General features: G+C 47.8%; 1 protein-coding gene across 1 annotated transcript; it reads left to right on the top strand.

Moving 5' to 3' along the window:
* Positions 1 to 1,305: 1,305 nt before the first annotated feature.
* On the top strand, positions 1,306 to 13,484 carry LOC139339325 (prohibitin-2-like). Its single transcript, XM_070974881.1, has 10 exons — positions 1,306 to 1,374; positions 2,411 to 2,540; positions 3,926 to 4,010; positions 5,290 to 5,369; positions 5,761 to 5,945; positions 6,739 to 6,868; positions 7,077 to 7,180; positions 8,691 to 8,768; positions 10,852 to 10,928; positions 11,359 to 13,484. The coding sequence occupies exons 1-10, from the start codon at positions 1,354 to 1,356 to the stop codon at positions 11,372 to 11,374; spliced, it is 906 nt and encodes a 301-aa protein (XP_070830982.1). The 5' UTR covers positions 1,306 to 1,353; the 3' UTR covers positions 11,375 to 13,484.
* Positions 13,485 to 13,877: the final 393 nt, after the last annotated feature.

The following is a 13,877-nucleotide window of genomic DNA, read 5'->3' as shown; positions in this document are numbered from 1 at the left end:
AGCCGCTCGACGCTCCGTTAACTATAAAAGGAGTGATTTCCTCAGGAGGAACTGAGCCCCGAGCCAATCAGAGGGCCGCGAAGGCAGCAGCTGCGTTCAGGGCAGGCACCTCACACAGCTGACAACACACACATGTACACACACACATATTCCCATATACACACACATACATATACACAAATATATGTACATATGCACACACACATTTATATAAACATATACACACATACACACACACTCTTGCAGGTGTGTGTTCTGCAGTATGAAGAATCCATCGATCGACTTCAGCTGCTGATTTGAGTTGTAAAGTGTTTTATAAAGGCATACATGATTAAATTATAATTAACAAATATAAATCACTCGACTTTTAATCATCTTGTGTCAGCGTACAGCAGCAGTACATTCTGTGTTTACAGTGATTAAACAGAATTTCACTTTTTCTTTCAAATAGTTTTTATTATTGTTACTACATGACTATTTAACCTCGTGTGGTTTTATAATGCGGGAAAATAAAGATATTTCATTTTATCATTTACAGTCATGTTGATTGAGTCACCAGTGAAACGTATAAATATGGACAGTGTGTTTCCACAGCACTGTGATTTTGGTGTTCCTTCACAAGATCCACAACAGGAAGTTGTTCTTAAACATCTTTAATACACTGCTGAAGTTTTTACGTTGACTTTTCTTTGTTCAAACTTCTCTGGCTCACGGTGGATTTTCTTGTCTTATGAAAACAAGATGCAGATCTTGTTGATGCAGTAACAGCAGGAAGCAGCAGCATCAGTGAGAGCCACTGCATCAAACTCCACTCACAAAACAGCTGTTTTTATACAGGCGTCAAAAGAAGCACAGTTTAATTAAAAGAAGTGAGAGGAAAGGAGGAAGTAAGTAAAAACAAGGAAAGTGGAAGGGAATGAAAAGAGGAGATGGGGAAGAGTCTCTTCCGAAGAGAGGAAGTAAAAAGAAAGGAAGAGCCGGAAGGAAAAGAAGGGTAAGATTTAGGAAACCAAGAGGTCAGGAAGGTAAGTTATAGGAAGGAGGAGGCACATTCAAGGAAAGGAGGAGGCAAGGGAAAGAAGAGTCATGCTGCTCATACTTTCTGAGTGTGTACGTGTGTACAGAAGCTCTATATTGTATCTATGTCAGCATGTGTGTATATTGTTTTATTTGTATTTCCGTTCTAATTTATTATTTGTACACAGGCCTACGTTAAATGTATGTGTAGCATAAAGGGGTTCATACCTAAAATCCTACATTTCCCATGTTTCCCCGCACACACGGAAGTGCGTCATCACGCCTGACCTTGGTACTCTTCTTCACTTGGTATTCTACTAGACGGAAAGGACGAGCATGGCGAATAAAGAGCCCGGTGTAAGTGATTTTTTAGCTTTTAATTGTGTATTAAGTGAATATATGTCACATTTCTGCACTCAGTTCGGTTAAACGGATCTGCTGCTTCCCGCTCTTTGTACGCCGGCTCGCGACATTAGCGTGTTTAAAACAGCAGTTAGCTACACACACGTGAGTCGAGCTGATGTAAGCTAGCTTACAGTTAAAATGATGTTATTTAAACTGGATTCAGAAAGCTTCAAGTCAAAGATGAAGATTGATACTAAAGATGGGGGATGTGTTAAAGATAATTAGTGTTGGTTGGCTCACATTTCATGAACAGTCTTGCAGGAATATGTAAGGTCGTCTCGGAGTTTCGTTCCGTCAGGTAGCAGGGATCCCAGTGTCCGTCTAAAAATCCAGCTCATTAATGTGGCCCACTTATCGGCATATGAACACGCATTGTGAAATAATGCTTTAAGACTCTGTAGACGTTTGTAGAATGTCCTCTTCAATTCGGCATATGTGTATCTACATACAATACATCGAGCAGTTTAAAATTGTACAAAAAACTCAAAAATCAGGAGGATAATCGAACTAGCTGCGTCTTAATCCACTAATGTTATTCAGGCTATTCACACGGCGGTTGACATCCGAAGACACTACAAGCAAGCAAATAGAAATGTTGGTCTATTCTTTATATTCTGTAGGTTATGTCGCAGACAAATTGCAGAATAGAGCTCACGAAATAAGAAAAGGCCATCGCTGCTGACTAACGTTAACTGCCATCATTTGCTTGTGCTGGCAAACACTGAAACCACGGACTTTTGAATGGAGTTTGGCAGGTCCTCTGCACATGTGGGGATGAGTTTGTAGTTAGTTAGTAAAATTGTTGGGAGGTGTTAAACAGGGTCAGCCTCCCAGTACGAAGGTCACCAGTGTCCAGTAAGAACTCCATTTGAAACGGAATCACACTGGTATTTACCTTAAAATCAGCCCACTGTGTGTTGTGATGTTTGGTTTGTAACCTGTTCAAGAGCTGCTTTGCTCGTCTGAAACCGTGTTGTTTGTGTTTCAGGGTTTCCTGCAGCAGCTGCGGCAGATAGCAGGCAGGATGTCGTCAGGACCTCGGGGCGCAGGCATCGGTGTCAAACTGCTGATCGGTGCTGGAGCTCTGGCTTATGGAGTGAAGGAGGCAACGTACACAGGTACTCTAATATCCGTTTTTTCATTTATACGTACACGATGTACACATCGGCTGTTTGGAACGGTTGAATTTGGCTGTTTAGTGATGAGCGTATACAGTCAGGACCAAAAGTGAGTCTTCTAGAAAACGACTGAAATCACTTTGATATTTACAGTTTGTTATTGTGTAGTTTGCAGAATGTATGAGGCAGCGAAACCTGGTATTAAACAAACTGAATTATTAAAATAGTACTTAGAAGTCTGTACTTCTTCATGTTTCGCTGTAAAATGGTGTGAGCGTGCTGCAGCATCTCCTCTGCTCTCTGTGTCGGGCCGAGCTCCTCCAGCTCATTTCAGAGAGCGAAGAGACGACATCAGTGCACCTGTTCAACGAGCACGAACATGCAAACATGTGGAAAAGTCGTACTTCAGTGAGTCTGCGGCCTGTCATCTGCCAGCGCTGTTAGCATGCTAGCTCGGCTAGTAGCGAGTTGTTACAGACAAGCTAAGACAAAAGCTGTCTGTATGTCGTTGAGCTGCTCACATTCGGTAAATTCTTGTAAAGTTTGCTGGCTGAGACAAAGCAGTCCTCGTCTCAACGTTACCTCCAGGCAGAGAATCACCTCTGCAGAGGACAGAGGACACGAGGAAGGACGGATCCTGACTGATGTGTTGACTTTCTTCTCTCTAAACTTCACTTTAACTGCTGCGATGTCACAATATGATTTATTTTACCGACGAGAGATTATCCAGTTTGTGTAGTGACTCAGCTGCCGTGACCTTTACTGTCGCTGCTGATGTCTTTAGGTAAGACAGGAGGTGAGGAGGGTGAGTAGGATAGAAAAGGAGGACGTAGAGGAGGGAAGAAGGGGACAGGAGAGGGAAAAGAGGAAGGAAGGAATGAAGGTGAGCCAGGAAAAGCAAATTTAATGGAAAAAAGAAGATAACAAGGAGAGTGTGTCTCATTTTTACATTTTCAGCTTTTTTTTTTTTTTAGTTAAATAAGAAACAGAAAGTAATGTCCACTTTTCATCATGAGAAAAAGACATGCAGTGAGAAAGAAGACAAAACGCTGGACAGTAGAGACGTGCAGACAGCTGATTCATGTCAGTAGGAAACAGCTGATTGCAGGTTGTTATTTCCAAAGACCATTGATATTAAGTTTATGGAATCATTTAAAGACGCTCCTGAACGTCAGAGTGTGAAGATAGATAATAAATGCTCTTATTTTGGAGGAATCATAGAGTGTTATTTGTTTTTAGGTCGTCGTAGAAACTGTGCTGCTGTCTGATCCAAATGAAACCTGGAAACAAACCAATCCGTTGAACTCAGGCTGATTTTCGTTCTGATCATTCAACACTTCTGTCTGTCGGACTCGGTCTGATGTGAGCGTTTGTGTGTCCTCCAGTTGAAGGCGGTCAGAGAGCGATCATCTTCAACAGGATCGGGGGGATGCAGATGGACACGGTCCTGGCTGAGGGACTCCACTTCAGGTAGGACCTTCGCCAGGATGGCACGCATGTTGATGATCCACCGGACTCTAGAGAGTACGTTAAATCCTGCACACAGCACAGGTGACGCTAACCTCCAGGTAACTGACAACACCCAGAACTGGAACAAGGTACGAGCAGCTGGGAGTGATGCTGCAGTCCAGCATCATTTACTGGACAGTCGCTCAGCTCACGAAGATCCATCAGCCCGAGTTCACTGATGTAAACACACCTGACGTCACAGGAAGCAGAACACCTGTTCATCAGCTTCTGCTTCCTGCCGTGTTCGTGTTGTGAAACGCGCCGCAACAACTTTCCATTCAGCTGATTTGTGTTTGTCTGTGAGGATGCTGTACGAGCCTCCTCCGACTCCTCCTCCTCCTCCGACTCCTCCTCCTCCTCCTCCTCCTCCGACTCCTCCTCCTCCTCCTCCTGCTCCTCCTCCTCCTCCTCCCCCTCCTCCTCCTCCCCCTCCCCCTCCTGCTCCTCCTCCTCCTCCTCCTCCTCCTCCTCCCCCTCCCCCTCCTGCTCCTCCTCCTCCTCCTCCCCCTCCCCCTCCTGCTTCTCCTCCTCCTCCTCCTGCTCCTCCTCCCCCTCCCGTCTCCTTTAAACTGTGCTGATGTGAAGGTCAGAGAGAGGCGGCCATGTTTTCCCGAGCTGATGCACTGGGACACATTTAGATTGGCAGTCAGGAACACCAGCTGTTATCTGTAACTGTTCAAGAGATTTTCTTCACTACCTGGTTAAATAAAGGTTTGACAATCAGAAGAAAAAACCTGGGTGTTTTGAGTTTTGCAGATCGGGCTGTGAACTGTTTTGAGTTCTGGGTTATTTATATGAGAAGTTTCTGGTCTGTGTCCTAAAACTGAGCGTTCATGGACGCAGCAGCGCCTCGTCTGTCTCAGCCGGTCGGAGTCCTTCCGTTCAGAATGTCCTCGTCTGTCTCAGCGTCACTCTGTTGCGGTGGAGCGTCCCACCTGCTCCACAGTAGAGAATAAAATGAAATGAGCGTTTCTCTGTCGACGCGTCGTTCATCATATGACACGTCTGTGTGCAGGTCGATCAGCTGCATCGTAGTTTTATCACTGACTGAACGAGTTCTTTCAGAGCTGGATCTCTCTCTTCAGCTGTGAGACAAAAAAGGAAAATTTAAAGGAGAGCATGTTCATTACAGGCGAAAACAAACGGCGAGGAGAGAGTAGAAGCTCCCGTGGACGCGGCGTCCTCGCTGGCCTGAGGAGTCGTTCTCATGAACACACTGTGTCCTTGTCCTTGTCTTCAGGATACCCTGGTTCCAGTATCCCATCATCTACGACATCAGAGCCAGACCCAGGAAGATCTCGTCCCTCACTGGAAGCAAAGGTCAGACAAACGTCCTGATGGAAACGTTCAGCCGGCCGCACGCTGTGTTTTCATTCAGCTGATACGTTCTGCTAACTCGCACCAGTGGTAGAAGTACTCAGATCTGCTACTGTAGTAGAAATACCACAGTGTACAGATACTGTTACAAGCAAGTCCTGCATCCAACATGACACTTCAGTACAAAAGTGAAGTAAAAGTACTCATTATGCAGAATAGATTGGTTGAGGCTGAGCAGATGACTTTAATTTACAGCCTCCATGGCAGAGTTTGTCCACCAGAGGGCGCTGAAGAGCTCGCCCACGTCTCTGTTCTGTAAAGCAGGTCCAGATGAAGTGTTTGGAGTATCAGCTCATGTTGTTTTCAGCTCTCATTCTGACTTTTCGTTGCTCAGACCTTCAGATGGTGAACATCGCGCTGCGAGTTCTGTCCCGACCGCTGGCGTCCAACCTGCCCGTCCTCTACCAGCAGCTGGGACAGGACTACGACGAGCGCGTCCTGCCGTCCATCGTCAACGAGGTGCTGAAGAGCGTGGTGGCAAAGTTCAACGCTTCGCAGCTCATCACGCAGAGAGCACAGGTACCGAACGCTCCCACGACTGTCCCAGAAAACACTGTTTACGCTCAGTGGCCACGTTATGAGGTACACCTCCACAATCCACCACAGCTCTGCAGCAGCATCCACCTTTATGAAGCTCGTACTGGTCGCTCTCTGTTGGCGCTGTCAGGAGAGGTTGTACTGCACTGTGTCATATTCAGAGGTGGCCAGAATAATAGAAACACCAGTGAATGTGATGCAGTCGAGTGTTTTAGCTTTGAGGTCGTTCTAAAGCAGGAAAACCAGCACCAGCAGACTGAACCTCAGATTGAACACGTTCACTGAGTGAAGTGGACACTGAGTGTGTCTTTAATACTGCATCAGTATTAATAAATATGTAGAATTTGAGGAAATCACATTCAAAATGCTGAAATTCTGTGACCTGGACTCTAAAACGTAAACTCGAGTAGTCACCATGCTGAACAGTGCTGGTGTAGAAAAAGTCGACTTCAGATTGTACAGGTGTACCTAATAAAGTGGACACAACATGCAGAAACTTACGGCGTGTTTGCGTCCTCTGCATCTTTCAGCGATGTTTCCTTCTAGCATCTCTCTCTGACGCTGTCATGAGTACAGGTTGCACATTACTCAGAGGTGTTTCTGTTATTTTGGCCACCCCGGCACAGAATAACAGAAACAGCTCCAGTACAGTCCAGCAGCACTGCAGACGTTTTAAAACCCAGAGCGAGTTAATCAGTGAAGTGTGAACAGATGTGGTTCAGCCCTGAGCATGCCTCAGACGAGGGAGTGACGTCCCGCTGTCGTCCCGCTCCAGGTGTCCCTGCTGATCCGCAGAGAGCTGTTTGAGCGGGCGAAAGACTTCAACATCATCCTGGACGACGTGGCCATCACCGAGCTGAGCTTCAGCCGAGAGTACACCGCCGCCGTGGAGGCCAAGCAAGTCGGTGAGGAACGCAGGAAGTCATCAGACCTCCGGGCCACGTCGTTCTGTAAAGCGTCCGTCAGAGGCCTAAAGTGACTGTGTGTGTGTGTGTGTGTGTGTGTGTGTGTGTGTGTGTGTGTGTGTGTGTGTGTGTGTGTGTGTGTGTGTGTGTGTGTGTGTGTGTGTGTGTGTGTGTGTGTGTGTGTGTGTGTGTGTGTGTTCCTCTCCAGCCCAGCAGGAGGCGCAGCGAGCTCAGTTCTACGTGGAAAAAGCCAAACAGGACCAGAGACAGAAGATCATCCAGGCTGAAGGAGAAGCTCAGGCTGCCAAGATGGTGAGCTGAGTTTATAATGTCCTCTGTCAGCGTGCGGGACGTGGGGTGGTCCGAGCGTCCACGCCGAGCGTCCACGCCGAGCGTCCACGCCGAGCGTCCACGCCGAGCGTCCACGCCGAGCGTCCACGCCGAGCGTCCAGTAGCCAGCGCAGACAGAGTACTCAGATCTTTACTCAAGTAAAAGTACTGATACAGTCGTGTTGTGCATTCACGGTTTCACTTGTGAATGAGTATTACCTGCAACATGTCCCTAAAGTGTTAGCGTAGCGGTGTGTTGGTGGTGCAGCTGGTGGACATGGAGCTCGTTTTAATGACATCATGTGCTGTTGGACAGTTAACCTGCAGCACAGCTTTGTGTTTGTCATTTCCCTCTGAAGTTTAGTATAAGTACACAGTGTAAAGCAGCAGAAACTTTAAATACCTAAGCAAAGTAAAAATACCTCAAGTTGTGCTTAAGTGCAGTGCTTGTGTGTACCTAAACGTACTCGGTTACTTCCACCACCGCGTGTGAACAGCTTGTTTTGGACTTGTATGAGTCAGATTTTCTCATTCGATGTGGACGAAGAGAAATCTGTGGTTGCTTTCCAGAAGACGTCCTGTAGCCTCCGCTCAGGAGGTCGATGCTAGTTAGCTTAGCTTAGCTTAGCTTAGCTTAGCTTAGCTTAGCTTAGCTTGCTAGATGCGTTGACTTGAAGGTCAGTTGGCTTGAATACTCGGACGTCTGTTCACATGCAGCTCTAATGTCGTGTCCCACAAGAGACAAAGAAGGAGACATGCTCTGTGTTCAGGTTACTGTTTGACATTCAGAGCAAACCTGAACTGATTAATGTGCTGAGGATGAGGATGACGACGCCATCAGATGCTGATCCAGACTGAAAGCTGGAGAAGTGAAGCTCTGCACTTCAACACGGTTTCAGTTAATAAACAAACGGCGGCGCCTGAAGTCTGCGGTGAGCAGCTGTGCTTCCAGAAGGCGACGGCCTGCTTGTTTCTGCCGTCGTTTGTGTCCTCGGGGTGTTTGAACAGAAGGTATTCACGCCTCCGATCATCCAGCACGCTGCAGCTTCTCTTCCTCAGTGTGTGAAACGTGGAAAGGTACGAGGACAGTTCGGCTCAGATCTGAGGACGTCTGCAGAGTCTGTCCAGCAGCAGAGCCTGTCGTTAATCCCTAACTGTGTTAAACTCATTTAACTGAGTTATTTAGCTGAGAACCAGCTCCAGACCTCAGATGAATTCCTGCTCTGTTCAGACTCGAGCTGCCCTCATCATTATGCAGAAACACTTAAACAAACACTTCATCCAAATATGCAGTAATTATTTTCTGCCCCTCAGCATGCGTGAGAATATTAAAGGTGAGGCCGCCTGCAGCTTTGATCCTCGCGGTGATCAGTGTTTGTGTGCTCGGAGAGACCGGCTCAGCCTGCTGCCGTCAGCCTCGGGTCGGCTTTTGTTAGACGTGTAACACTGTTCTCCTGTGAATACACTAACAGTTCAAATATGTGTGTGGCAGCTGGGCGAGGCCGTGACGAAGAACCCGGGCTACCTGAAACTCCGAAAGATCCGGGCGGCGCAGAACATCGCCAAGACGGTAAGAAACGCCGCTCTGAAAGGTTGAAAGGAAAATGTGGACATGAGCAGGTCCAGGTCGCTGAGCAGCAGCATACGACACGCTCAGTCATCATGAGTGAAAGTAGAGTTCATCCTTTTAAAGCCAGACATCAGCAGACCATCTGAAGTAAGGCCCAGCAGGTCCACCTCCAGAGTCCTGATCCACAAACCAGACTGAGCCTGCAGCCTCAGCTAAACGCTAACATCAGCGGGCTAACGCGCGCCTTAGTCTGCTGATGTTAGGTGTTGACCTGATGATGGCGCTAGATGAAAAGTCAGGGATCAGTGAAGGTGTGACAGGTCAGCCTGAGGGGGGCACGAACGTCTGAAGCAGTCAGTCAGCTCGACAGACGTCGTCAGCGGCTGAAAAGCTTTAGGTGAAAAACGTTGTAACTCGCCGAAGGTAAACTGTGTTTTCTGTTTCTGTAGAGCATCTCGTACACAAGGTGCCGGTCACATGATCCGGCCGGCGTTCAGGTGCCGGTCGGGACATTAAACAGGTTCTTCTTGCTGTAGTCGTCCCTCTGGTTTATAGAGCCGATAAAAGATCAAGTCCTTCGTCATTTCTCAATGTGAGGAAACCATCTGAGGGCCTCGTCTGTGCTAAACGTACTAAAACGTTTCTCTGGAGGTATCTTGAGGCTTCGTCTGTCTGAGTTGGACAGATCTGGTGGATTTCTTCCACAGCGACAGCTTCAGTTCAGAGTTCGATGCTATAAACCGTCACTGTGGCTCGGCCTGAGCCTGACTTCAGATCAGTTTGGAGTGAACCAGACGGCTGTGGGCTCTGTCCCATCACTCCCACTGAACACATGCTGGGCAGAGAAGACGAGTGAGCAGGAGGAGCGACTGCAGCAAGAAAAAGCTGCTTCAGGGCTCGTTTGGACGCCTGAACGCTGCTCAGGACAAACCTGTCCCGAACGATGTCAGTCTCCTCTGAGAGGAGCAGCCTCTAACGGTGGAATATCTGTTATTTCACTCCAGCATCAGTGTCCTCATCCAGTGGCCCCTGATGGGTCCGGAGCCCCAGTTTGATAACCACAGGTGCAGTGAAGCGGCTGGTGAGGCCACCAGGTGGCGCCAGCTGAGCTTGAATTAGACAGAAGTGACAGAAACGAACCTGCAGCTCCTCGTCTATGAGTATTTACAGTTATTTTGTTCAGGCCTTCAAAGTTGACGTGTTTTATGGATTTCATTTCATTGTGTGTAAAGCTGCAGTGGAACACACTCACATCCTAAAATATGATCAGAAACAGCTGCAGACAGCGTCTGATGATCCGCAGGAGCTGCAGCTTTCAAAGTGGGCGTCCTCATCGGCTTCATCCCTGCTTTTTCTGTTCAGGTGATTTCAGTGTGTCAGCACGCTCATTTTCTCAAACATCACTATAAAACAGAGTAAGATAAGAAAACCTGGAGGCTCAAATCAGGACGGAGTTCATTTTCTATCTACTTTATTTAATCCGTATAAACACCTCATCGGTGGGTTATAGAACATTAGCGCTGAAGCTAACGATGTTTTTGTAAACCACGTTAACACGCGATGTGATAAAGCTGTGAGATGGTTAGGGGTTAAGATATGAAGCATGAAGACCCTCTGTCCAACGCGTGTGTTTATGACGCTAACCGCTGGCTTCCTCCGCAGGGCGCTCTGACAGGGCTGTTCCTGACGTCTTATCCTGAACCGTGGTCAGTGCAGCCTCTGCGTCTGCTGAGTTCAGCCATTAGATCACTCGTTAACGGTCTGAGCGCCCTTTTAGCGGCTCGACCTCTCAGCGTGAGCTCACGGCACTCTCGGCCTGCAGATTACAGTCACGTCATGTGGACGCGGCGCTCCGGCGGTGGCGTGTGTTTCCTGTACGGACGGTTCGCCGCGCTGTGAATCAGCTCAGTGTTGAGCCTCCGACAATGTTCCCATTGTGCTCAGCGGCAGCAGCAGCAGCTCGTCAGGCCTGAGAAACCCTCCACCTGTGATCCTGCTCACTGTGTGTGTGTGTGTGTGTGTGTGTGTGTGTGTGTGTGTGTGTGTGTGTGTGTGTGTGTGTGTGTGTGTGTGTGACCTGCAGGTGGCGCAGTCCCAAAACAAAGTGTACCTGAGCGCTGACAGCCTGGTGCTCAACCTGCAGGATAAAAGCAACTTCGAGTGAGTCCACACAGTTTTCATCCATTTCACCTGCAACAGATCATTATTTTCCTGATTGATTAGGCTGATCAGGAGTGATTTTGTGGATTAGTCGTTTTGTCTAGAATGACTCCAGGCGATGCTCACTGTACTGTCACGTGTAAAAACAGCAAGTGTTCCTTAAATATGTGAGAAAGAGGAAGTTTAGCGTCTTTTGTCCAGTCAAACTGATTTTTGTGTACTTGGACCTTCACTCCTCTGAATTACTGCAGTACATTTGTAGTTCTTCTAAGTAATGACGATGACGAGGCCAAAGTTTTAGCCCAGGTTGGGGTTGTTTAAAGAGCTAGGCTAGCAGTTTCCCCCTGCCTCCAGTCTTTGTGCTAAGCTAGGCTAAACGTGGGGGCTCACTGTCGCTGACGGGTTGTGACGTTTGCTCTGTTTCTTTCAGTTTGCTGCTGAAGTAAGACGACGCCTCCCTGACGGTTTGTCATCATTCCTCCTGGTCCATTTCTACACAAAGAGCTCCTCTTCCTCACTCATTTCTCCCCTCTCGGCCGCCGTGACTCGGCGTCAGGTTTTCAGTTTGCTGCAGGTTTGCCTGCGAGTCCCTTCGCTCCGTCTGAGAGTCGAGGAGTTTCCTCCTCAGTCAGTCTTCAGCTGGAAAGATGGCTTGTGCTCATCAGTCCAGTTTGTTCCTGAAACAAGCTGAAGCACTGATGAACAAGTCATTTTGTCCCCGCTGAGACTTTTTCAGCTGCTCACACCAACGCCCGACTTAAAATAAAGAGTTAAAGTAAAAATAAAGTGAAATACGTCCTGTGAATGAATGTGAAGAATTCGACTTTCAGCAGCGGGAATCCTTTAAAGCGTCAGCTCTCCAAACAGCAGCAGAGGAAGTCTGTCGCGTCCACCTCTGCTGTTTGAGGGAGGAATGAAGACACAGAGTCGGAACGTTCTGTAATATGGCCTGAATCCTCCTCTCCGTGATGAAGCCTTCTTTCTTGAACTGTGGTCTGAGTCTCAGCTTCATCACTGACGTTGATCCTGAAATGTCCTTCACGCATCCAGAAAGCTGCACGTTAATCTTCTCATTATTGCCTTGATTATTTTCTCCTTGTTTGGCCGAATAAACGTCAGAAATGAAGCCTGTCGCAGGTTCAGCGTCAATCGATTATCTGCGTTTGTGCTTCGTTGTAGCTGCTTGAAGTCTAGAGTTTGCTTTGTGGAGCTTAAACCTTACAGTGAAAAGCTGCAGTGCGTTCCACTGACGCGCCGCAGCCTCGCACTCAGATCACGCTCGACGTCAGAGAATGTCTTTGATTTGGGTGAGCTGACGCTTTGCGTGATGAAGGACGTGTGTCCTGGTCTGAGGGAGGGTTTAACCTGGAGGAGCAGCTGACGACTCCACCGCCGTCTGGTACCACAGAAATCCTCTGAGACGGAGCTGAAGGTCAGCAGGTCGACGCTGCTCCGACTCGCTCCTCCAGCGGCTTTTGTGTTTTGCAACACTTCCGTGAGAGCAAAGCCTCTGCTCAGCCTCAAACTGAACACGAGCATTGTCGAGTCACGGCCGTTAATACCGGCGAGTATTTCTGTGGAGCGGCCTCGTGCAGCGCGGCCGCCAGCGAGCCGACACGCTCTGTTTGTCGCCGTCAGTGTAAATGAAAGCTCGTATGTTCTGTGTTTGTGTGACTCTGGGTTCAGACGCCCGTCTGCTCCTCAACGTTTAAGCACTAATTAAATTTACGCTGAACAAACACCTGAAGTTTCTTATCTTTGTCTCGTCAGAGGGCCAAATCCTTCATCCTGATGTCACTTAAAGCAAAATTCACCCAATAAATTCACATGGAAATGTGCCTGCAGAGCTCATTTATGCTGTGATGTGAACTGATGGATCAGATCTTAAAAAGTGCGCTGTGTGTGTGGATCTGTTGTCGGACATAAACTCGTCCTCAGGTCTCTAAAAATAGTCGAGCTCTCAGAGGAAATGAAGGACGTGACCTCGGCGTCCGTCCTGGAGAGCGGTTAGTTTATAACGTGAGTCTGCGCACAGCCACGATCAGCTGTTCTTACACGGCTCCTTATTCAAGTCAGGGTTTACCTGTTTCCTGCTGCAGCGTCAGTCCTGAAGCCCCGCCTGCAATCTGACGGGCGGATTGATTGATTGATTGATTGATTGATTGATAAGACCTCTCCAAACCAGAAGATCATCTTCATGAGATGTTGATCTCTGATGAAAATCCTTTTTCACGTGGAGATTTTCTGCACAGAAAAGTGAACACGCTCATTTTTTAATTGTTTTACTTTCGAATATTCACTCTCACCTTCATGAAAAGAACTTTTCCAGCGTGGCTCTAAACTTTGTGCACAAGTCGTTCAGTGTGTTCGCTCTGTGACGGCCGGTCTGCAGAAACACATGCGTGTAGATGAATGATGTTCCAGGTGTGTTACGACAGCACGTGAGCTCACCTGCAGACTGTTCCCTCCCTCTAAAGCCAACACACACACACAGCACGTCACGAATATTCACACCACCAACCTCTGATTTATTTAATAAACAGTTTCCCCTCAGGGATCAGTGAAGTGTTTGATTGTAGTTAAACCATCCAATAAGACGTCTTTATGCCAGACCTCCAGCCCTCGTCCACCATCTGTTTAAACTGACATCACTTCCTTTTAATGAGCGACAAAAACAAACATGACAAGATGGCAAAGTGGAGAGAGGGCAAAGGTGATGAAGAAGAGAATATTTAATATTTAAATACAAAAGCCTTTAAGGACGACAGAAGAACATCAAGTGGAACAAAAGGTGTTTGGGTTCATAGACGCCATCGCAGCCTTCAGACAGAGGGACGGCAGCTCCATCAGTCCATCAGTCCGTCCGTCTGCACGGCGATGTGGAGGCCGGGAGCGGGGAGCGTTCAGCAAAAACACAGGAAGTACTGCAAGTCAGCCACTGCAACGCAC

The sequence above is a fragment of the Chaetodon trifascialis genome, chromosome 11 (genome assembly GCF_039877785.1).
Source record: "Chaetodon trifascialis isolate fChaTrf1 chromosome 11, fChaTrf1.hap1, whole genome shotgun sequence".
In the NCBI taxonomy this organism is placed as follows: Eukaryota; Metazoa; Chordata; class Actinopteri; order Chaetodontiformes; family Chaetodontidae; genus Chaetodon; species Chaetodon trifascialis.
This window is presented reverse-complemented; position numbering and strand designations above follow the sequence as displayed.